The sequence below is a fragment of the Carlito syrichta genome, unplaced genomic scaffold (genome assembly GCF_000164805.1).
Source record: "Carlito syrichta isolate Samal-C Ts95f unplaced genomic scaffold, Tarsius_syrichta-2.0.1 Scaffold301745, whole genome shotgun sequence".
Taxonomy (NCBI): Eukaryota; Metazoa; Chordata; class Mammalia; order Primates; family Tarsiidae; genus Carlito; species Carlito syrichta.
In genome coordinates this window covers 97,829-122,824 of record NW_007245841.1, presented here as the reverse complement: position 1 = coordinate 122,824, position 24,996 = coordinate 97,829, and the positions used below count along the sequence as shown (strand labels likewise).

Here is a 24,996-nt window from a genome sequence, read left to right as displayed (position 1 = left end):
TGATGATCAAGAAGAAATTTAAAATAAGCCGGGACTACATACTCCACATTGCCCCTTAATCTCATAAGAGGCAGGAGAAAAGCATAGATATGGAGACTCACCTTTGAGAAGAAAGATATTTAATAAAGAAGTAGGCCAGTTTACTTGGTGCTGTGTATAAGAGAGAACCACTGATTTTTACCTGGTGGTCCTGTTCTATACCTTTGTTATACGTATGGCTTGTTGGGAGAAGGGTAAACCCAATACATTCAAATTAGGAATGACTGTGGAATACCTTTAAGCTCCCAGGGCAATCTGGCTACCTGAGTGAACCTTTTCTGTGAGATGAGTACAAAACGGGCTGGAGAGCCCAGCAAAAATTATGACTGACCTGGACTCAATCATATGAACCAATGGTAAATGTTCTGAGTCATCTGTTCTTAAACAATAGGGCTATGACCCTTCAAATGCATCCCTTCTCCTGAGGCTCTCAATTTCTGACAGGCAGTTAGTGCCTTTCCCTACACGTAATTGGAAATTAGTTTCCATTAATGATGACTTCCAGGTACTGTGTGTCTAAATTTCAGTTTTCATCACTCTGGAAAAGGTAGGAAATAAAGTAATTTTTGCAGATAGGAAGGGGTAAGGATATAAACCCATCATAAATTTCACCACATTGCATTAAACATGTGGGTTTCCTCTCTTCCTCAGGGAGTGTTTTTAAATCTCATGGTCCATCCTAAACCCCCTTCCCTGTATCAAGTTCTCCAGCATCTCTCCTTCCAACTGGGGACTCTAGAGAATGCTGAATTCTCTCCAAGTGAAGCTGTTCCTTCTGCTCCCAGGCTCCAAAAGTGAAGATTGTTAGACTCCTGTCCCTGCTACCATGGCCTGTTGCAAGCTCCACTCTTGTCATTTGGCTTCTAGTGTAGCACCTGGAACCTTCATCACTACCTCATCACCATCACCTGCTTGTCTCCAGGATCTCCATCACCTGTTTGTTTAGACATCCACAATGCCTTTTTATCTCTCTCTCTGATGTCCTCGGTGGCTTCAGAATCCACCCTGTTGGCCTCCCCTTACTCCCACTGAGTTCACATTTTCTGTACAAAGGGGGACCCAAAAAACGGAATTTATTTATAAAAAATTATGTATTTATTCTTACATTTTTAAACTTTAGTTAACTTCAGAGTACTCTGATGCAATAAACCTATCGAGATGCTTTTTCCACTGTTCAAAACAGTTTGTGAACTCATCAGTTTTGATGTCTTTTAGTGCTGCTGCCATTTTTTGTTTCACCTTTTCCTTATTGGCAAAATGTTTCCCTTTGAGAACTTTTTTCATCTGGGGAAATAAAATAAAAGTTGCTCAGGGCGAGATTAGGTGAATAGGGAGAGTGGGGCATGGGAGGTCATGCCGTTTTTGGTCAAAAACTGCTGAACACTCAGAGCAGTGTGGGCAGGTGCACTCATAAATCATCCATCATGAAATAGGCAAACACTTTGTTTAAATCTTCAAAAATAAATTCACTGAAGCAGAACACAGCCTCTCACAACAACACTGTAGTTGGTACACTGATGCCGACGGGTTCCTAGAACACTTACCTAGTGGAGGAAGCCTATACTACAAGGGGTGGGCCTGCCTTCCAAAAAATAATTCCAGTGTTTTTGGGGGTTTTCTCCTTGTATCTCATCATCAATAGAGAGATTACTTCCCCTTCCCTAGTAGAGTCCATGTAGAAGTGCAGACAAGGACATGACTGAGAGGAGAACATCTGAGTTCCTGTCTCAGCTCCATTACTGCCTAGCTCTGTAGCTTAGTGCAAGTGACTATGCCTCTCTGAATCTCTTTCCTTATCTGTGTAGGGTTAAAAATACTGAAACTTATTTGTTTTTTCAACCGTATCCAAGAAAAAATAGCGTATGTGCAAGAGCACTTTACAGAATAAAAAGCACCATCAGCCACCCAGTAGGGTGACACACCTGTGTCATTAAACCATTTGAAGCTCACTCAATTCCCACATCTCTGGCCTCAGATTTTTCCCTTCAATTCAGACTTCTCTCCTTGGCTATGTCTCCTTCCCCCTTTCTTCTGAACACCCTTTGTGTATTTACCATGTCTTTCCTCCCCACCCCTTTGTGGATGCCTCTCAATTCTACCTCTTAATTAACCCCCTCTGGTTTGCTTACTTTTCTGCTTGCTCTGGACCTTCATGAACTTTCTCATACAAAAACCTGTTACATGCTGATCTTGCCATGTATCAGGTACTGTGCTAAGTGCAGGGAAGACAGAGATGAGAGTCAGTCTCCATCAAAAGGGACTCAAACAGTTGGGTGTGAGATCCAGGAACATAAACAGATCATTTTCATACTACCTTTTGAGATCCATGAAAGGAGCTATTCCAGAGTGTTTCACCAGTTTCCTAGAGACTCTTGCTTCCCTGGACCTGCCCCTGACCATCTCTACCATTTTCTTCTCTGCTGCTTGTCTGGCAGTCATTGCTGGGGAAAGTCCGAGAGCCACTGCAGAGAGGACCCACTAAAGAGTGGTGGTGTCTGATCTTAGCTTGCCCTCCATCTTGTACCAGGCACGGGATGGGTTGCATTCTTATCTCTGGTGAGAAGAGAGAGGCCATAGGGTCTGTGTTCCCACAACTGCCTTTCATCTGAAAGCTTTGTCTGAAGCCTTGTTACTTGCTGCCTGCCTGTATTCTCCTCTCCTACCACTCCCGAAGAAGGAAGAGTGGACCATCCAAAGCCATTGACTTCACCTGGATCTGGGTTCCGTCTCTTGAGGATTCTCTGTGACCCATCTAAACCACTGTTCTCCCTGGTATTATTAAACTTCCCTTTCCACTACCTCCCTCCTCTCCCTACAAATGTTCTCAGGTGTCCCATTTCACAAACTCGACCTCTGGTTAAACTTCCTGTTCTTCTTGAGCTTCTGAGCCAACTATCTTGGTTTTTTCACTGTCATATATCTCAAAGGAAAGAGCCATATTTGCTACTTAATAGTGTGTTTTATTGTAGCAGTGAAAGGGTGGGAAGCTGGGCAGAGGCACACATTGATTCTCAGAGAGGAAGAGGGCCACAAGGAGAGAGCGGGGGGTGGGGGGGGGAAGAGGAAGAAATAAACACACACCCAAGAAAGATGGAAGGGAGACAGAGGGAGAGAGGGAACAGGTAGGAGCAGATAGAAAGGGGACACTTGTCCCCCAAGACAGACTCACAGAGTGACACCCAGCCCCCTTAGCACCCTGCTGATATCCTCTCTCCCCCACAGACATACAATACTCTCACGGGCACAGACCCCCACATAGACACATGCCCTCCTTCACAGACATATGCCTCAGGGTCCCCCATTTAGGGAGAGTCACATACCCTCCATACACATCACACCCCAGATATGTGCCCTAAAGGGCAGCCTCAGAGCTCCCCTGGAAGAGATTCACCTATGGGTCTTCGTGCTTCATGCAGGAATACTGAAGGCGTCTGTGTTTAGGGATTGGTGCACCTGAGAGATTCAATATAGTTCCTCTGTCAAATAATGCAACTTTAGCTCTTCATTATTTGGAAAGTTTTGGTTGCCAAATTATCAGCTAGTTTAAAACCAGCAAGCAGCTTACATTCCCAAAACTGTGAAGAGGAACATACTCTGTCAGTAACATCAGTGACAACAATGACTGCCATTGTTAAACATGTCCTCAGCCCTAGACACTGGCCTTCTCATTTACATCTGTGATCACTTTGAATTCTTCCAACAACCCTGCATGGCAAATATTTTTATCTCTACCTGTTTCGTTTCACAGATCAGTAAACCAAAGCACCAAGAGCATTAGTAACTTGCCCGAGTATGGACATTATGTACTATATGATTCCATTTTTATAAAAGCAAGGATTATATGTATATACATCCATAAAACAACAATGAGATACATATGTACACATATAGAAAGGCAGAATTCTGGAAATAAATGTACCAAAATGTTTAACAGTGATTCATGATGGGAGAAAGGAAAGGATTTCTGCATGCTTTTTGTTTTCCATATTTTCTTTCTTTTTTTTTTTGAGTTGGAGTCTCACTCCATTTCCCAGGCTGGAGTGCCGTGGCACGCTCACAGCCACCCCAGCATTGACCTGCTGGACTCTGGCGATTCTTCTGCTTCAGCCTTCCAAGTAGCCAGAACTACAGGTGTGTGCTACCACACCCATCTAATTTTTTTGATTTATTGTAGAGGTGAGCTCTCATCAAGTTGCCCGGGCTGGTCTTGAACCTGTAGGCTCAGGCAATCCACTCACCTCGGCCTCCCAAAGTGCTGGGATTATAGGCTGAGCCACTGACCCTGGCCTATTTTCCATATTTTCTGCAATGAAAGAGTATGGGTTTTATCATTGAGAAACTTTGTTTTGGGAAATCAGTGTTTATTCTAGCCAATTGTTCTTTCCAACTGCCACCTCTCTCTTCTTGTTTGCTAAGAGGATTTATTAGCTGTTTCACTTCCCTGTGAAAGCCGATCTAAGATCCTTTTTTCATCTTCATCTCTAACTCTAGCACTCTCAAGAACTGTGTCACCAGCCTGGCCAAGGGCAATGATATTGGCAAATCTAACTTAGAAGAGAAATCTTGGCAAGGAAGACTGCTAAGTCTTGTCATCCCTAATTTCTACTCCAAAAAATAAAAGTTAAGATTTGTATTTATCAGTGCCTCATTGAGTCTTGCGATGAGCCTCCCTTGTAGAAGTTTGTGTGTTTGTGTGATAGCAGTCTCTCTCCTTGTCTCTTGTTTTCACAAAAAAACCTTTTTGACATATAACTAAAAGATGATTATAGACCAGTGGTGATTGGTGTCTGTTTATTAATTGTAAGATGTAAGAATGATGAAATGAAAGACCCCCAAGAGAAAAAGACAGATCCTCCAATCAAGGCTTAATTTGATCACCTTCAACTTGCTACCACTTTCTTGGTCAGAGACTACAAATGCCATGAAATCTGAGTTAATGCTAATAACTTTATTCTATTGTGCTTGGTGACTTTCACCACCATTGAGTTTAATCTTTGGTGGTAAGAGCCAGCAGGAATAACTTGCATTTTAAGTAAAGTGCTAAGGGCCTGAAATATGAAGGAGGTTTACTCCTCTGCAGATGATCTAAATGTTAAGTATATCCCCATGCAGGGGATACACAAAATGGAACCTGAAAACTATTATCTCCTGTAGAAATGAACTCTCAATTTACTCACTGCACAGGAAGGGTGGATTCTAGTCATTTTCACTGACAGCAGGTGCTCTTTCTATGCATAATAGACTTTGCAAGTGTAATTAACACATAAGGACCACTGCTGCCAGTTTTTCTTCAGGTACATGCTGCTAGGAGTTTTCAAGACAACAGTGTAGGCCATAAGAGCTTTTTACATTGCACCTGAAGATGAGGCCTTCATTGATTTCTGGACAAAGACATGTTAACTGGGGCAGAGCCCAGACCCTGCTGTTGATATCATAGGTCATGGTTCTTGGGTCCAGAAACCTCAAAAGCTGTAACACAGCCTTTGGTAGACCAGAGGCCAGTAGAGCAAATCTCTACTTTGCATGGAGTTAATAAATAGAAAGTAGGATACTGAAAACTCTGCAATTATGTGGAAGACTATAATTGCCCATTCACAAATACAACAACCAATTATCTGAGTTAACTTTAATTAGGGCTCTAATCACAGATTTTAATTATCTGAAAAAATCAGTTTAGTACAATTGGACTGACATAAATATTTCCAAAATTAATTTTTGTTTTGTCCCCTCCCATTTTTGGAGATTGTGAGAGAGTGGAAAGTGCCTAGGTTCTCATCCCTTATTCGCTGTATAACATTAAAAATATTTTACCTCTGTAATCTACAATGTCGTTTTCTGTAAAATGGGTATAACTTACCTACTTTGAAGGGTGGCTATAGGAATCAGAGGTATTAGTCATTATGTGGCACATAGGGGCCATTTAGTAAATGATAATTGTTCTTATCACCATTATTATAAACATGGGACATGGATTTTGGTTTCCAGAAGGTTTAACTCACATCAAACACTATTCTTGCTTCTGCTGCCTTGAGAGCTCAGGGGAAAACTTTATAATTCATCTTCTCTTTTTATCCCTCAGATTGTTTTTATTTTGATTTTTTTTTATTTAACTTGAGTTATTGTATGGTTGTTTTCATTTGCAGCTGTGGCATAAGAATGAAAAGAAAAGAAACAAAAGCAGATGGCAGAGAAAACGAAAGGAGTAAGACATTTCCAGCCCTTATGAATATTTAAAAACATGTGCTGCTGGTTCCTTTCTACTTTAGATCTGTGCCATTCCCTTGACTTTGAAAGTGAAAATGAGAATGTTCCCTACCTTAGCTGATGGCAGCCTTGACCTTGGCCAGTGTTGGGAAAACCTTCCCATTTCTGCAACAAAAGGATTAACTTGCTAATGAGAATCAGCATTCCCTTTTATAACAATTACCATCTATCAAGTACTATATATATGACAAACTCTTTGTAAACATTATTGCAAATCTTCAAAATCAAGCTGTAGGTAAATATTATTAGCTCCATAGTATGTATTAGGAAATTGAAACTCAGAGAGGTTTAGTGACTTACATACTATCACACAGGTAAGAATTGGTGGAGCCTGCTCTTGAAATCCAGAATCATCTAATATTTAAGTTTTCTTTACTAATATACTCCAAAGTGTTAGAAAATAAATTGTACCCATCATCAAGATTTTGTAAAAAATTATTTATGTAGGCTTCTTGATGACTTGCTAATTGTGGACGTATGTTGTCACTTATTAATTATTCATTTATTCAACAAATATTTATAGAGCACTTATTATGTACCAGGCACTATGCTAATTAAATTTTGCTAATAGAAGCTACCAGTAGAAGCCATATGGTATTTCCCATGTAAATTTCTTTTCTCCCTTCCTCCTTCAGAAGTAGTCCTAAATAAGGACCACAAATCAGTTCCCAAATTGAATTGTGTATTTGGTTTATCCTAGGCACTCATTAACACACCTTTGTGATAAAAATGTTTTCAGAGCAGATCAGGACAAGTTTTATGTTTTTCTTCAAAGGTTAAGAGCTAAGTTAGTAACTAACTCCTGATGCTTCCTGAGGTCATGGTTGTACTGACAAATTAGATGTACAATTAAGGTTTGGATTTTGCATTTGACTTTGTAAAATGCCTTGTATTTCCTGCATTTTCAGATGAATATGAAAACCATTCCTCCTTTCAGAGTTGGGGGGACATTCAACTTCTCTCTGAGAGATACTAGTTTCAGGCCCTTTTAATCTGTATAGTATGTAGGGTTCTGAATCAACCCCCATGTGCTGCATCATGTATTGCATCCAAAAAGTCTGAAGTATGTCTGACCATAGGGTGCACAGTCCATGTGGATGATGGGGCATCAGTCTGGACACAGCTGTGAGGTGAAGTGACATCCAGTTAATCAGAGCTAGGTCCATTTAATCATCATCTTCATCGATGCCATGAAATTTTGCATAGGGAACAAATTGATGTTATATTAAGGTGACAGAGACAGAAATCAAATCAAAGTGTGGTGGGGTCAAAACAGAAAAATCTTACCTTGACCCTGGCTTCCCTGTCTACAAGTTTTGAGGTCACTGAGGCAATTTTCTGCTGTCAAAGGTGGAATAGTGATTCCTGCTGACACAAAGCAGGTGCTACATAAACAGTAGGTACTATCTTCATGTTATTCATGACTGTGTGTGTGTGTGTGTGTTTATACATATATATATAGCCAATATATATGTGTATCTCTCTGTATAAGTCTCTCTATATATAAATGATCCAAAAAATCCAGTTGAAATTCTCAACACCCAGATAGGGTAGAAGTGGTTAGATGGACAGGTGTGGCTAAAATTCTCTTATATATGCCAAATTCTGGGCTTTGTAGGTTTTGTTAAAGATTGGATTCCAACAAGTAAGCAAAAGCTATGTGTTGTTTTCATTTTACAGCAAGGACATATGAGTGCCTACTATGTTCCTGGCACCGGGCATAGGAAGATAGGTGTTCTTAGATCTGAGAAAACACTATGTCACGAAAGAACTCAGGCATCCAGGCAAGACTGAGAGAACAGAGATTATTTTTCAAACTAAAAAGCAGCAGGGACCAAGAGTGAGCTAGTGCTCATGGGGTGGTACTACTGTAACATTATCTGGGAGAGTCAGGAGGAGATAAGGACCAGGTTTCAGTTTTAGACAAAAGAGGAAGGGAAGTTGGTTAGGAAATGCATACACACACAAATGTTTGTTGGGAAAATTATGGATTGCTAGGTAATTTGGGAACTAAATTATAGATAGCTAGGTAATTGGGCTGAACTTAGCCCTGAGGCTTAAACAGGGAAGCTGAATGGAGTTCAGGCTTGGAAGTCAAAGTCCTGGATCTAAATCCTGACTCTGTTCCTAAAGAAGATGTGACTTTAGGAAAGTCATATAACCTATATGAGCCTCAGTTTCCTCATCTGCAAAGTCATTTTCAAGAAGATAGCTAAAAGTATTATTCTACATGAAAAGCCTGGCACCAAGTAGGCAACTAAAAATAAGTTGTTCGATGATGCCAGTTACTGAGCCCTACGTTGAGATGCACCTTTTTTTCCTTCAACATCACCCAAGATTGAAAGTGACAGGAGCCCTTAGAGACAGCTTTGGACAATTTCTGAGTACTCTACTTCCAAGTGGAATATGGGAGAGAAAAGAGAATGGGATCTTTGCTGTTCTACAGATTTTATGGGAATTTATATCTGTCTATACTATAGATCAGTAGTCCCAAACCTTTTTGGTATCAGGGATTAGTTTCATAAAAGACAGTTTTTCCATGGACCAAGTTAAGTGGAATGGTTCCTGGATGATTCAAGCACATAACATTTATTGTGCACTTTATTTCTATTATTATTACATTATAATACATAATGAAATAATTATACAACTCACCATTTAAAATAAGAGGTGTGTATGGCAGTGGTAAATAAGATAATGGGCAGGCCACACATGGACTAAAATAAGTGTCAGATTCTGACTTAAAGCCTGCCACCAGATGCATCTGTACAATTGAAGTACATCAACTCACTTGCCACTCACTGATAGGATTTTAATATGAGCCTGCAAGCAGTTGATTTGTTATGGTTTCTGTGTAGTCAAACCTCACTACTAATGTTAATCTGTATTTGTAGCTGCTCCCCAGCGCTAGCATCACCTCCAGTCATCAGGCATTAGATTCTCATAAGAAGTATGCAACCTATCCCTTGCATATGCATTTCACAATAGGATTGGTGCTCCTAAGAGAATCTGATGCCACCACTGATCTGACAGGATACAGAGCTCAAGCAGTAATGCAGGCAATGGGGAACAGCTGTAAATACAGATGAAGCTTTATTGGTTCGTCCACTGCTCGCCTCCTGCTGTGTGGTCCATTTCCTAACAGACCACAGATTGGTAAAAAAATTGTCTTCAAGTTCTCTGATAGATTTTATTTATTGAGATATAATTCACATACCACAAAATTCACCCTTTTACAATTCAGTGATTTTTAGTATATTCCGACTAATTCACTAATATATCTAATATTACCTAATTCTAGATCCATTGGGTTTTTAATACATTCTTTTTTGCTATATATATATTACTTTTTTTGTAAAGTAGTGTATTCTTATTATGGAAAATGTGTTTAGCTTTTCAAAAGTATATATGGCAAAAAGCAAAAGTTCTATAAAACTGTGCAGTCTGGTAGAGGTTGCCATTCAACCAGAGGTGACCAGACAGACTCCAATGTCAGGAGTACAGTGGGACAGCTCTCATTCAGCCTCAGCAGCACCACACCCACAATGTTGCTGAGACTTAAAAAGTTAGAGAGACATAGTGTCCCTTTAACAAAGGAGTGACCCTTCCCAGATTGAGGGAATAGTGGTTGTCAGCTCATCCATCTTCCCTTGAGGAGCTCTCTTGGCTTCTATATCTGCATCTGAGCCTCTGGACCTGCTCTACTGCTGCCTGATGTAGTAAGGAACAACAGCCTGCCTCCCCCATCCCAGCTTCTATTAACCTGGGTCTGACTTTTACTTACCTGCCCACTTCTTGGCCTGATTTTCCATTTTTCATGACACATTCTGTATGTAATTCCTCACTCCTCCCTGACCTGGATCCTGGCTTGAACTTAGAAAACTCTGGAAGTTCTAAGGTGCAATGTAGTGGTCTCTGCAGCAAACACATTCTACATATGTGCCTGAGAACCATAGGCTACCCAATAAGGCAGGAACCACAGATCAAGTAATGTCAGAATCACAGGAAGCTTCAGCAGTGGAGCAAGTTACCTCATGGCAGGACTTTTGGGATAAGTATTCCTGCCTCCCTCAGTTCTTGGCACCAGGGAAAATATGTGAAGCACCAACATAGTGCTAGGCTCTGAGTAACCTCTCGACAAATGTGGCTGTGTCTTCCCTTAAATGTGTGAAAGACTGAGAGACTAGGCTAAAAACACTGGATGTGTGCATCTTGGCATATGTGATATCTTAGTCCTAGGAAAACAAAAAGAGAAAACTTTTTTCTGTTATTACCATTTACATTAATTTTTATACTCCTTTTTTTTCCTGTTGCTTTCTCTGTGTTTATTTATCCATAGCCCTTTTTCTCTTCTCTTTTGCACCTCATTCATTCTTGCAGTACTGTAAGCATCTCATGGGCTGCTGGTGGCTCACACCCTGAGACCCCTTCTGTAGCTGGCTTTAGCTGTATGCTTATCATTGAGTTATCTATGGCAACAGAGAGCCCCTTCTCTGTGACCTTTCCTCTGTGATTAACTTCTTCTGCTGCAGTAGTCTTTTTTTTTTTTGAGTTGGAGTCTCACTCTGTCGCCCAGACTGGAGTGCAGTAGCTGCTCCCGGCCACTGCAGCCTTGACCTGCTGGGCTCCGGTGATCCTTCCGCCTTAGCCTTCTTAGTAGCCAGAATTACAGGCATGCGCTACCACGCCTGGCTGATTTTTTGATTTATTGTAGAGATGAGGTCTCACTGCCCAGGCGAGTCTCAAACCCACGGGCTCAGGCAATCCACTCACCTCAGCTTCCCAAAGGTGCAGGATTACAAACTGAGCCACCGAGCCTGGCTTGCTGCAGTAGTCTTAACCATGGAGCCTTTCTTGATGTTTTCCAAGTCTGTCACCTTCCCATAAACCAAAGAGGCAAAAAAGGATGGACTACCCCAGTCTTTGATGTTGACCTTTCCAGATTTTCATCCAGGCATTGTCTTTATCATTTTTGTTGATTCCAGTGGTATGGAGCCCTAGAAGGCATCTCTGATGCCCCCACCCCTTAGGTTATACCAGGAAGTCACAGAGCTACACTCAGAGAGTCATTGCCTCTCTCTCCTCCTCTGTCAATGATCGGCTCCAGTGATACACATAGGCCTTGCATTAGCAAACCATCTCCAGTACCGAATCCTGGCACACGCTGAGCTCATCTCCACTGTTGTGAGGCCCTGTGTTCTCACTGCTAAAACCACAAATGAAAACTAGGACATCGGCCAGGCTCAGTGGCTCAACCTGTAATCCCAGCACTTTGGGAGGCCACGGCAAATGGATTGCCTGAGCCCATGGATTCAAGACCAGCCTAGACAACTTGGTGAGACCTTGTCTCTACAATCAATCAAAAATTAGCCAGGTGTGGTAGTGTGTGCCTGTAGTTCCAGCTACTTGGAAGACTGAGGCAGAAGGATCGCCGGAGCCTAGCAGGTCGGCACTGGGGTGACCATGGACATGCCACTGCACTCCAGCCTGGGCGATGAAGTGAGACTCCAACTTAAAGAAGAAAAAAAGAAAAGAAAAGAAAACTAGGACGTCTTTGCCTTCTCCCCTAATCTAGAATTGTTCCTGGTCCCCTTATGGATCCTTATCCTCTGTAGTAGCTTGTAATAAATGTTGTTCATAAATCAGGGAGGGTTAGGTTGGAAACCAGGAAGGGCATTAAATACCTTTTTTCCCTAAGAAAAACTTGCCTAACTCATGGCATTCAAACCAGTTTTACTTTTCTAGCCACAGCTTCTGCTTCTCACCAACTGTGACCTTTGTCAGGTCACTTAACCTCTTCAGGCTATTTGTTTCTCTGGAAATTATGGAGACCAGCCTTTCAAGATTGCTGCAAAGATTAAATGAGGTCATCTTAGGCCCTCCTGCTGCATACCCCTTAACACTCTGTGAGTCTCCTTGCAGCGATTTGTGCATGTACAATAATGTAGTTTTAATCTGCTGTTAACTGTGAGCTTCACTCAGGTAGGGACCAAAACCATTCTCTCCTCTCCCTCCAGCCCAATGTGGTACCTGATACATAGTAACACTTGTTGACTAACTGACCAGCATATAGAAAACACTGAGAATGTGGTAAAGGCACCATAAGATGGTAGTTTTCTCTCCTTCCCCTGTCCAGGAGCCTTTTAAAACGTCAAGCTCTTGAGTGACTGACTATTTCTCTCTTGTGGACAACACGATCTTTTTTTTCCTCTTCAGATTGGTGGCCGGAGTGCTCACAACCAAACTTGTGGCCATCTCGGCAGGTGTCTCAGCCTGACGTTAAATACTAACCTCATTGCAACTTCCTTTTTTTCCCCTTGGTCTCTATTTCTTTTCCTACTTTTGTTGCTATGTTGAAAATATTTATGTAAATTGCCTTAAATCCTTCTTAGAACAAAAATATCAATCATTTCCAGCTAGCAAGACAAGTATAGTTTTATTGAACCCGCTTGCTATTTTATGTTTTAGCTGTAATTACCAAATAACCATGTTTTGTTAAGTGTAGCATAATGGTTAAGAGAAGTCACTATAAGTAAGAGTAGCATAAGAGACTTGGGAGGAAGAAGGATTTGGGCTGGAATCACTGTTAACCATGACTGTAGGCAAGTTTCGGAGAATACCTTCTTTAATCTATAAAATAGATGGTATAAATATTGGATTATTTGAGATTTCAATGAGATAAAGTGAGGAGAGCCTCCCACACAGCCCCAGTATTTGGTGTGCACTTAGTGAATAGCAGCTCTGCTGTCCATTCTTTCTGCTCTATGCATGGCATTGTGGTAGTCTGGGAAACAGGAAACAGTTCTGTGCTTCTGTAACTGACAATCTGGAATAACCAGTCAAGTTAGCATGTGTTTTATGCTGAATAGGTAACCCAGACAAAGCTCCTAAAAAAGATGTTAGCAGCCACTGGGTGACCTGAGAAGTGGGTTCAGTAGGACTTTAAGGAAGAGTGGGACTGAGGCCAACAGGACTTCCAGGTACCTAAGAGCTCAGCTGCAGTTTTGGAACTAGAAGCCTTGTAGGATGCATGAGGGAGCAGGGCAAGGGGACCTCAGACAGAATGTGCCTGGGATTTGGCACTGCTGCTGCAAGCTAGCCTTCAGGGAGCAGGTAAGAGAAGCCCTTCTAACCTCCTTTCATTCCTTCCTCCATAGACTATGGGAGTGCTAGGCTCCTGGGAAATAATAAGCTTGTTTTATCTTATTATAATGGGCCTGGTTCTCATCCCAGTTCTGCCACTTACTAGGTGTGTGAGGTCAGATGAGTTATTTAGCTCCCCCAACTTAGTTTTTCACCTGTGAAATGGTAGTACTAATAGTACCTACCTCACACTGTTGTGGTGAGGATCCAATGAGAAAGTGCCTGTTGAGCCATAGTCTGGTGCTGGCTCTGGGCAAATTTGCAGTCAGCACTGGCTGCTCTTACTGGCCCCCTGTCCAACACTGGCCATTATACTAGCCTGTAGAGCTTCTATCCAGTCGCTCTCAGTAAGACCAACACTGATTATTTGTGTTCTCCAACAAGATATGTTGTATGGTCTTTATTCTTATTCTTGTTCACATTTTTTTGTCCTTTAACCTCTCTAACAAAGCCAGGCCTTATGATTTAGAGCAGAATTTAAAATTGTAAGGCAAGCTGTGTTTATACTTTTCTTTTCACACAAAAAAAGTCTCAAATGAATAAGACCTCTTTTAGAGTTTTCTTTTCCTTTCAAAACAGCAAACAAGAAAAGACTTGTGGTGGGATCCCCTTTGCCTGATCTGGGTATTTGGTTAAGAAGGTATTGGGCCTCTGAGAAGTAAGGTAGGTACTGTGATGTGTAAATTGTAATGCTAATAACTATGAATTTATATGAAAAAGAAAAGCAGTGGTCTTTCAAAATCCCTGGGCAACCCTAAGCTGTGTTCCTTCCTGATGGCAAAGAGGTATTGCTCACATGGGGGTGGAGGGCCCTCTTATCCCTCCCCTTCTTTCCTCTCCCTTCCCTCTTTGTCTTGGGAAGCTGTATTTTATGTATTTGAGCAGCCACTATTCTTTATTTCATCTGACTCATTTCCAATTAATAGCTGCTTACCTCAGGGGAACATAATTAAGAGGGCTCTAGTTATCTGGAGGAAAGAAATTAAACAAATTGTAAAAGTGCAGTAATGATGAACAGGGACTACAGGACCATTAATGAGTCTGCAGTATACATATTCCTGCCTGTTCATTGCTAGGAACGAGCTCATGCCCTAGGACTTACCTGTAAGATAAGCGCTCTGCATCACATGCTGGAGTAATAGGATTGGTGAATAGCCCCTTTGGTAGCCCAGCACTCTTCTTCTTTTAGCTTAAGTACTGAAGTATGCACTGTGTGACAACATGCATAGAGAATGAGCTTTCTGTTCAACAGCTCTGAGTTTGAAGTATGGCTTCACCACTTACTGGTTGTGTGACCTTGGCAAATTATTTGACCTTTCTGAGCATGTTTCCTAGCCTGAAAATGTGGATAACAGTATTACATTGCAAAATTGCCTTGAGAATTATGTAGGCGACTGGATTGTAGTAGCTCAGTATAAGTTCCTTTTTTTCTTAAGAGGATTCAAACTAAAGATGTCTTTCAGGTAAACATCATCATGTTGTCTGTGCCTTGACACCAACAATAAAATTTTTTCCTTTGCAGGAGAGAAGGAAGGAAGTGTAGCTTTTACTCTTCCAGAATGTAGCTGATGGAGTCACATAGTGCAGTAATTTCCAGAGAGCAAAGATCTACTACAGTTATTCCCTATTCTGCTGTTCCAAGATGTACAGTAGCATCCATCTTACCATCGTTCTTAACCATACGGCAGTTATGATACGCTTGTCATGGCCTGCCTATGCACGAATTTGGTTATAGGTGCTAATATTATCAACATTTGCGTTTAATTATATACATTGTTGGTTCTGCCTGTGTTGTATAATTACTATTTAAAATGTCTTCGAACTTGTTCTGTGATTTGGCATTGAAATGTAAAGTACTATGAATGACCCCAGGGCAAAGAAACAGGGTATACATTTGGTGTTAGTGAAGCAGATATTTGCATTCATGTTTTCTAGAAGAGCAATAAACAAGTTCTTTCTAAGCCTTAATCAGGAAGATCACTTCCAATAGGTGGATTTTTGTTTGGCTTTGTGACTGAGATACCCTTAGAAAAACATGGACATGTATGATTCCAAATCAGAAAAGGATTCAGATGAGTTGGATTCTGAATGTGAAGTTTTTTAGGAATAGCTTACCCAATTATTTTGCTATATTTTCTTTTTAATGTGTGTTCAAGAGTGGTAAGAAATTTTTAAAATGTGTCCTTCTAAGTAATTAGAAAACTACAAGCCATTATTTCCTTGGTCGTTTTTCCATTCTTGGTGGTCTAGTAATAAAAAGGAAAGGTACCCTCTTGAAGAAAGTGATAAGCAACACTCTGGAACTCAGTGGAGTACCCAGGTGACAAGAGTATGCTTGGGAGTCAGAAACCCATGTGTAGAGATGATGCATGGCAAGCACCTCCCATTCATCATGGCATCTTGACCATTCTAATCAATGGTTTACCAGGTATCGTAGAGCCAGGTATTCTTCAGAACCAGGGCTAGAACAAGAAACCATTCTGTGGGCAATAGGAGGTGGGTCCACTGGTGTCAGCCATGCCAGGGGCTTTAAGACAACCCTACCATGTGCTGCTTACTCCTGTGCTAGGTACCTCATAGGTTGTCTCTAATCCTTGCGGCAATCTTGAAAGATTTCCATACTTTGCTAGAATGTAACAAAATATAAAAAACAGTCCTGTCTTTTGATTTAGTAATTCAGTTCTGAGAATTTATGCACATGAAGTTATTCATTTTTATTACAGTGTTACTTGCAATAGTGACGAGTTGGATGCATCTTATTATTTAACTCTAGGGATAGTATTCAGTAAATTATGATACATCTAAACTTGGTAGAATATTATGTAGTTTTTAAAATAATAGTCGCAAAGATTATAGAACAATATGGAAAATGTTAATGTAGCCAATAATAAAACAATAAAATGTATGCACTTTATAATTGGAAAGATATATAACTGTTAATGTGCCAATATTATTATAGAAAGGAATAATTCAAAAATAAAAGTAATTGTGGTTTTTTCCCAAAATTTATTTTTAAAATAAAAAGACAAAGAAGAAGTTTCCAAGAAAATGAATCTGTAGCTACAATAATTATTGAGGTATATTGAGAATAGAAATTGTTTTCAGAACATGCCTAGAATTACCCAGTTGCATACTTACCACATTGAAATGCTAAAGAGACTCTGGGTTTCTTTTTCTTCCTTCTCCCCACTTGGAATTTGTAATTACAGATTTGCAGAGCAAAAATGCAGTAGATTCAGGGAAGTATTTGAGGCTTTGTAAGCAAATGATGTAAAAGGTGTTTGTCCAAATTTGCATTATAAATGTGTTTTAAATATTTTCTAACTACAGAGCTGTTGCAGTCCTAACAATACTTGGCTAAGAAACTACATTCTATGATAGGCCATAATTACTCTTTGGAAAATTATTGGGCTTTAAAAAAGTGCCTAACTAAGAATACCTGAAGAGTAAGTCCCATTTGTCACTTGCATCTTTAGTCACTTCTGTAAGGTTCCTTTTTTCTCTCTTTGAAGGCATCATTGATTTTTATTGTAGGAAAAAAGGGCATGGCGTTAAACCTATTAATACATATGTAAGAACCTATGGTTAAATTATATAGAGGGCTTTTGCCATGGGTATTTATTTTCACCTTTTTCTCACAATTGTTTGAATGTCTTCTTCTGCATGTTAACTCACTTGTTGGAATTTCAATTCAGAAATTCTAATTAAAACTCATGGTCACTGGTCAATTGTGTGTTTAAATGTAGGCATCTGGAAAAGTTGATAAGATTTAGTTACATATCATGGGTTTGAGCTTTTCTCTCTTCTATGTGTTAGGCTGTGCTTGTGGACATATTAATAAGTGGTCATTTTTCTGGAATTCTGTACTCTTCCTGCTTCCTTTCATTACATTAGGCAAGGTTCCACGAGATGAGACATTTGCAGCCTTAAGACTTCCTGCCAGGGTTCAGACTTTGTATTTTTGACACTGAAGCCGTCGTGTTCCTGAAACTACTTAATTAGAAACACATTCATTTCAGTGTACACTGGAAAAAGCTTGGACAGCAGAACCAGGCACACTGGGAAGTTTGAGCATTTGTGTAGCTGACAGCTAAACTAGTGGTTTACAGTTTAAGGGGAAAATAATATTGTAGGGCATTTCTTTGCCCCAAGAAGTGAAGAGAAGCTGTATGTACACAGCAGATAGCTTAAGAAGAAGAAAAAAAGAAAAGACAACTCCACTTTTACTGCAGTTGTATGTATAGTCCTTTCTTTAGCTACTATCAAATACAAAAGTCTTCTAGAAGAATAGTTACCAAACTGTTCTGCTAATACTCAAGTCTGTTTTACAGGTTCCCAAGATATATTACTGCTGAGATCTGTAGTCAGGAGGACATTTTATATTCTGGGAGAAGGATTTTTGCTTGAAGAATTTTATTTGTTGAATGGTAATGAAGGAATTGTGTCCTTTCTTATTTTAAAATGTTTGAGCAATTTTAAAATGAACAACTGATGTCTAAAAGGCTTCCTTGCCTATCCATTCCTTTCAGGATAAAGCCTAAACTCCTTAGTATTCAGTTAGAAGCAAAATTATCAGCCAGGCTCAGTGGCTCGGCCTGTAATCCCGTGCCTTGGGAGGCTGAGGTGAGTGAATTTCCTGAGCCTACGGGTTCAAGACCCACCTGGGCAACTTGGTGAGACCTCATCTCTACAATAAAACAAAAAATTAGCCGGGTGTGGTAGCATGCACCTATAGTTCCAGCTACTTGGAAGGCTGAGGTGGAAGGATCGCTGGAGCCCGGCAGGTTGAGGCTGCGTTGGCCGGAAGCGGCCACTGCACTCCAGTCTGGATGACAGAGTGAGACTCCAACTCAAAAAAAAAAAAAAGGCAAAATTATCCTGCCTCCTTACTTACCAGTCCTTGTTTCCCCAACCCTATCCCCAAAGAGCCATCCTTGTCCATCTACTTCTACTCTGCCAGATGCCCTAGAAGAAAAGTACCCGGTCACCCAAGTCTGATCCAGGTATCTTTCCTCTATATTCATGAAACACCATCTGTACATATCATAGGATGCATCACATACTGGAAAAACAGATGGAAAAGTTGCCAGTCACACTCTTCCTCTCTTCTCCTTGAACTGCCTTCCCTATCCCCACTGAAAATATTGTGTGGGAGGTGAGTAATGTAGAGATTTTAGGTTCTGTATTACAAAGTCAGTGTGGTGCAAGATAAGACATGTATACTTTGGAGTTAAATCCCAGTTGTACCACTGGCTTTGTTTTGTGGCATTAGATAAGTGATTCAACCATTCTAGGTCTGTTTCCTTCTCTGTAAAATGAGGTTAATGCCTAGCTTGCAAGGTTGTTATATGGATTTGAAAAGATGGATTTAAAAGTTCCTCATGTAACAACTAGCACATTTATTGTTAGTAGAAATCATATAAATGACAATGTGTACACACACACATACACAGAGACACCTGAAACCAAAGGAAGGACCAGTTGATCCAAAATGCCCAGGTTTTAAACCCTCTGGAGTTTTCATCCCCTTGCTCAGTTACTAACTTAGGGAACCCATTGCTCTGTGAATGAAGCAGTTGGCGGAGGCTTTATGAATGTAGTGTCATCGCATGGCATGTGTGCAACTGGGGAGGAGATACTTACTGGCAGTTCTCCAAGTACTTTGTCCAATCAGAATGGACAGCTAGATCACATCTCATGATGGTAGAGGAAACAGCAAATTAAAAACTCATTCTTCTTTGAAACACATTTTGCCCTTCACTCAACCTTAACTGCTTTTTTCTGTTATAATCATGTCAATAATAGTTACCATTTGTATTGGGAACTATACTGATCATTGTACTTGATGTATATTTTCCTTCATTCACATATCAATGTGCCAGTTCAATTCCAATATCCTATTGAAGACAAGGCAACTGAGGCAGTGCAGTTGTATAGCTGCTATTTAGGGACTAATACCAAGGTGGATGCTCTTCCTGCCACCCATGCTGTTTCCAGTTCTGCCCACATTTTGAAATTCTTCTGAAGTTTCTAGGCGTGGGAACAAAATGTCATATTAGGATTTTTGTTGTGAAAGGAAATGTAATTATGCATACGTTTATTAAAACAGTTTTTCTCCAAGTAGTGAACCATCTGTAATTTTCTGTCAGAAGCAACAGACATTAAAGCAGCTGTGTGTCTTTGTTTCTCTTCACAGTGCTCCCATGCCCTACCTCATAGGAATCCATTTAAGTTTAATGGAGGTAAGTTGGTTTCTTTCTTCCCGAGATCATTCTGCGTGGAGTTTTATTTTGCTGTGTGGCAGTGGAAAGACACGGTCTTGGGAGTCACAGCTCTACACACGGGAAGGTGTCGAAGCAACACCTCCCAGCTGTGCAGAGCTCAGCATTCTGCTTAGACATTTTGCACTGGGCTCTTGTTTTCAGAGTTTCCCCATTTTGCTTGGGGATTGTGGATTTTCATGGGTTAAGAGAGTAAGAGTCAAGGAGTCAGGAGGAAAGTGCTCTTCAAAGATTTGAACAAGGGAAGAGAAAAGATTTGCTTTTCAAAATGTTTATTCTAAATTACTATACTGATATTGCGTTTTTCATTGAAGGAAATTGATATAAAAGGTAAATATACAAGTATGAAAAGGAAATTAAAATGATCTGTATGGCTTGGGAATTTCTAAGTGTTTTTGTCTACTCTTAGTAATATTAATTTTTAATATGCTACCTATCATTCACACTATTTGGATATACCACAACTTAACCATTTTCCTACTGTTGGACGCTTAGGTTGTTTACAATTTTTCACTATTATAAATAGCATTTCAGTGAACATCTTTATGCATAAGGCTTTATCTGCATTTTTCTTCATTTCCTTAGCATAGAACCCCTAAAGTAGAAATGCTTGGTCAAAGCTATGCATCAGATGCCAGATTGCTTTCTGTATGGCTGTACCAATTAGTTAGCAATTCTTTTAAAGGACTTTTCTGTGCTTTTGTAAGTGCCATTAGTTTGTAGACTTGAACCCTAAACACTTTCCTCCTCAGGAAAGCTTCAATTTGTACTAGAGCAAAATGAGGCATGGAGGGGGTGGGGGCTCGCCTGTTTTGCACAAGAGATAAGCTCTCCAAGGGAAAATCTACAGCCATGTCCGTCTGTGATGGTGCTTTGCATGTCTTAAAGGAAGTGCTACTTCTCTTCTTCTGTTCCCTTCATTTCACGTCGACGAGGACCACCTGCTTCTACACTAACTGTTGCACACTGTGCTATTGTGCTTACAAAAATGAAAGAAGTTGGTTATCGAAAAACCTGTTTGTTTGACATTGAGAATCTTGATCAAAATAGACCACAGAAATCTGCTCAAATTTCTAATTTGACAGGCCGGCCATGTGGCTCCTACATTCTGTTAACAGTTCCTCCTTGTCATCACCCAGCCCTAAGCACATACAGTACACAGTTTATGGACTATCTGGGATGATGTATTTAGATCAGATTGAAGAGATTTCTTCTGTATTTTACCTTTGTTTGTCAAGTTTGGGGGTCTATTCAAAGTTACCATATGAAAAATTGAAATTCAAAGTGAACACTTTCTAATAGACCTTTAGTGCCAAATGTTATAGAGTTTGAAACACTAATCTGACGACTATTTCGTCTATCAGAGGCCACAGTTCCCTCCTGCCTTCCAGACTGCTTCAGCACAGGCTTGTTCAGACTCCTTTTTATGTCCCATTACCTTCAGCATTCTCCAAGTTTGTAGTCCCGCCTTTCTCTTCTTTTCTACATGCCCAGTAGGCATCTTGTTGAAGGCTTTTGTCTCAGCTACCAGGTCAATACCAGTGACTCTCCACTGTGATTCTAACTCTGGAATTCAAGATCCAATTTTTCAAGTGCTATTTGCATTTCACCTGGATGTACTACAGATGTCTCACTCAGTCTTCTCAAAACAATAAATTATCCACACATGCAGCAATGTGCACGTGCGCATACATGCACACACACACACTCTCACACTCAAGCCACTCCACGCCACTCCACTCTCCTTCTGGTGTTCCCAGTCCCTGTGAATGGCACCACTGCCTGCAGTGGCACCAAAGTGGGACATACTGAACATGGCTAAGTGTTCCTCTTCCTTGTCCTTCTTTTTAAATACTCATAAAATTTCTGAATTTTCTCTTGCCGTATTCTTTCCTCACTACCTTTATTGACACTTCGTTTTCTTGGATTTTTGCAAAGACAAATTCATTTCATAAGCAAAATGAGGGCCTCTTATGTTCCAAATATTTTGCAAAGTCCTAGAGGTATAAAGATGAATATAAAGTTTATTTCATAATCCCAACATTAATTCATAATGCCCTCCATCCAGTCACTCTATAACCATGGGTTATAGCACTTGGGAAAGAGCCTTTCAACCTCTCCCTACACAGTCCCTGAGTCCCGCACAATCTCTCCACTGCTGCGAGCCTTCTGCCCGATCACTTGCTTGTTATCCAATGCTCTCTCTGATCTTTAAATGTATCCACACCCACACCTCTGCCTGGATAAGCCCTGCCCTTCTCCATCTCTTCCAAGAAATCCTCTCATTTTGCTATCTTCTTTCACTTATGGTACCTCTTGATCTGAATTATAGCTTTTTGCTTCCTTGTTCCTCTCCATCATCCCTGGGAGCATGCATTCCTGGGGAACAAGTACTGTGCATCACTCACTATGGTATCCTCAGCATCTAGCAGGATGCCAAGCAGCTGGGATTGTCAGAGCAAATATGTTCTGAAAAGAAGGATTGAGTGAATGCTTAGAAAACTGTAATTTGGAGCACATTTTGAAGGCCTCTAATAGGCATCACTGTTTTCAGGCAACCCAATGCCATAATTTTACTTACAGGTGGGAGAAATACTTTTTTGTTTTGTTTTGTTTTTACTTTTTATGTAATTGTAAGTATTTAAAATAGGGCCTTTTGTAGTAAAACATTTAATACAAAATATGCATATATTTTGAAGCTGTAATTTGGCACACCTTTAGAAGGAAAGTGGACTCTTTAAGGTAACTAAAAAGTTTTGCACTTACATGAATGGGTGCAGGTCTCCTCTGCTCAGCCTTTGAAGGGTGTTATGTGAAAAGGTTCGTGAAGCACTGGCCAAGGTAGATCTTAGCCCTGTTGATTGACAGAAGTTGGAGAGGAGTTTGCTGTGCTGAATTCCTGTGTGGTCAGCACGAAAATGAAAACAAAAATGGCAGTTACCCCACTCTTGAAGCCAGCTAAAACACTTTTGAAGAAATGTTCCCTGGGCATGTAGGGCAGCTATGAACTACCAAGTCTTGGAATTCAGTTCTGATTTGGAGTGTCCTAGTTGTGCTTTCTGATTGGGTTTATCTGGTTCTATTGTACCATTCAGGTGGGAGAGATGCTTCCCCCGGGATTTCCTCCAGCAACCCTGGATTATCATGCTTGGGGAAGAGCTCAGACCTGGGGCCAAAGAATAGCTCTTTAAGGAAGGAGCTTGGGAAGGCCCATCTCCTCCCGCTACACTAGTTTTCTTACTGGCAATTCAGCAAAAGGCTTATTTTTGACTGTCTTGTTATTTTTTCTTGAAAGCTATAGGCACCTTATTATGCCTTTGCATATGTGCCAGAATTTTTTAAACTTCAAATGAATGTGGCAGATGTTCATAAAAGTTTAGAAAAAGCTACCATAGGAAGACTTTTTAACCATTTTTATGACACTCAAATTTGTTGCACAAAAAGAAATATAAATTATAACCTTGTGTTCTCATTTTTAAAAATGTTATTTTGGGGAAAGACCTAATTCTGGTCTTTATGCTCTTACAGGATACCATTGCTGTGTGTTAAATGGTAACCTAGTCACCTTAAAGGGTCCACTTTCCTTCTAAAGTGGCAAGTCTATACCTGATCACCATTCTTCTCTCTCCTTCTGCCTTTTTATAATCTTTCTCTCATTTAAGCAATTTGAGGCTAGTGGCACGTTAGCAGAATAGCCAAGGATATTGGCATAGACCTAGTTTCTTCTTGGAGAGAATGATCATGTTAGCTGGCAGCTAGGGAATCCCTAAACATGGCCAGATTACACAGTGACTGTCCTTTCATTCAAACTATCTCAATTTAGCAAGAGACATTTATGCAGCCCCTCTTCTGTGCCATCTCTGGTAGCAGGTGCCAGGTCATGTCTGGTTGATGGTGCTTCTCCTTTTGATAAATGAAGATCTTCCGTCCCAAGCCTCACAAACAATGCTTTGTATACAGACCTCAGAGTGACATGAGGAAGATATACAGAAGGTATTTTATATCATTTCCTGGTGGTGGGATGTTTAGGAAGGTGGAAAGAAAGGCAACTGTTACAGAGAGGCTTGTAAATGAAACTCCACCTATACACAGAGGCAGTGAAGTATAGCAGTTAGAATGTGGGCTCTGGATTTTGGCACCCCTGCTTCCAGCTTATGTGATCTTAGGCAAGGCCTTTGACCTCTGAGCCTCTTTTTTCTCACCTGTAAACTGAGGTTAATGGCTGTGTCTCCCATACAGGATACTTGGGAGGATCCAGTGAGAGAATGCATATTGAAAGCCTAGCACAATACCTAGCACATAAAGAGCTCAACAAAAATTGACAATCATTGCGGTTTTTATTTTTTCAGTGACCTTAAAGTCATTTATATTGTTCAGCTGATGGCTTTGAAATTGTATTTTATAACTCTTAGATTCCCAGAATCATCATCCTCATTCCATAGGGAAAGAGAGGAGAGTCTCAACAAAATTAGTTTGTGCCTGCCTCCTTTTCTCTTGGTTTACAATGCAGAGACATTGGGAATGACACTTTTGTAGAATTTGATAAACATACTTCCAAACCCCTGCTTGACCACTTCCTGATATCTTCCACCGTGATACTTTGTCTTTCCACATTTTACTTTCTTCATCTCTAAGAACTGAGGCCTGTGTTCATACAGCATATCCCAATGTCCGGCATGTGGTAGGGACACAATATGCATTCCTTTCCATGGCATTGTTCTGTGTACCAGGCACTGCATTATTCTAGGAGTTCTATATAAAATGGTGAATGTGACATGATCTACACCTTCACAGAGTTTTATCTAGAACAGATGCAAACAAGTCAAAAGTAATTGCAGTGAATTTGGGATGCCATAGGCTCTGGTAGGAGAGACACCGACCTTAGCCTTGAGAGCTATGATTCTCAAGGAAAGAGACTACCTAAACTGAAACCCAACAAATAAATAAAAATTAGGTAAACCTGCCTGAAGAACAGGAATCAGCATCTGCAAAGAGGTATAGACCAAGGGGGTTTCCAGGAAGTGTGAGTAGTTTAGTCTCTGATAGACGCATAAAGCTGAGGTAGGCAGGCAAGGGCCAGTCCATCCAGGGCCTTGGAAGCTGTAGTAAAGAGTTTGAACTTTATAGGCCAATGGAGAGCCATTGAAGGGTGTAAATAGAGGAGAGACGTGGTCAGGCCTTCTCCATCTGGGCCATTAGAAACACAGTACTTCTGTATAAAATGCTTGGAAACCACTTAACTAAGTTAATAAAGAAAATTGATATTTGT

The 24,996-nt window shown here is 40.5% G+C and overlaps 1 protein-coding gene across 1 annotated transcript in view; it reads left to right on the top strand.

Moving 5' to 3' along the window:
- Nucleotides 1–24,996, top strand: part of LOC103257447 (DENN domain-containing protein 1A) — a gene marked incomplete at its 3' end in the record, with an annotated part of 387,709 nt that overhangs the window by 267,436 nt on the left and 95,277 nt on the right. Inside the window, exon 10 of the mRNA XM_008055157.1 lies at nt 19,643–19,688. Within this exon, the coding sequence (XP_008053348.1) occupies nt 19,643–19,688 (46 nt within the window). The remainder of the gene's footprint in view (nt 1–19,642; nt 19,689–24,996) is intronic.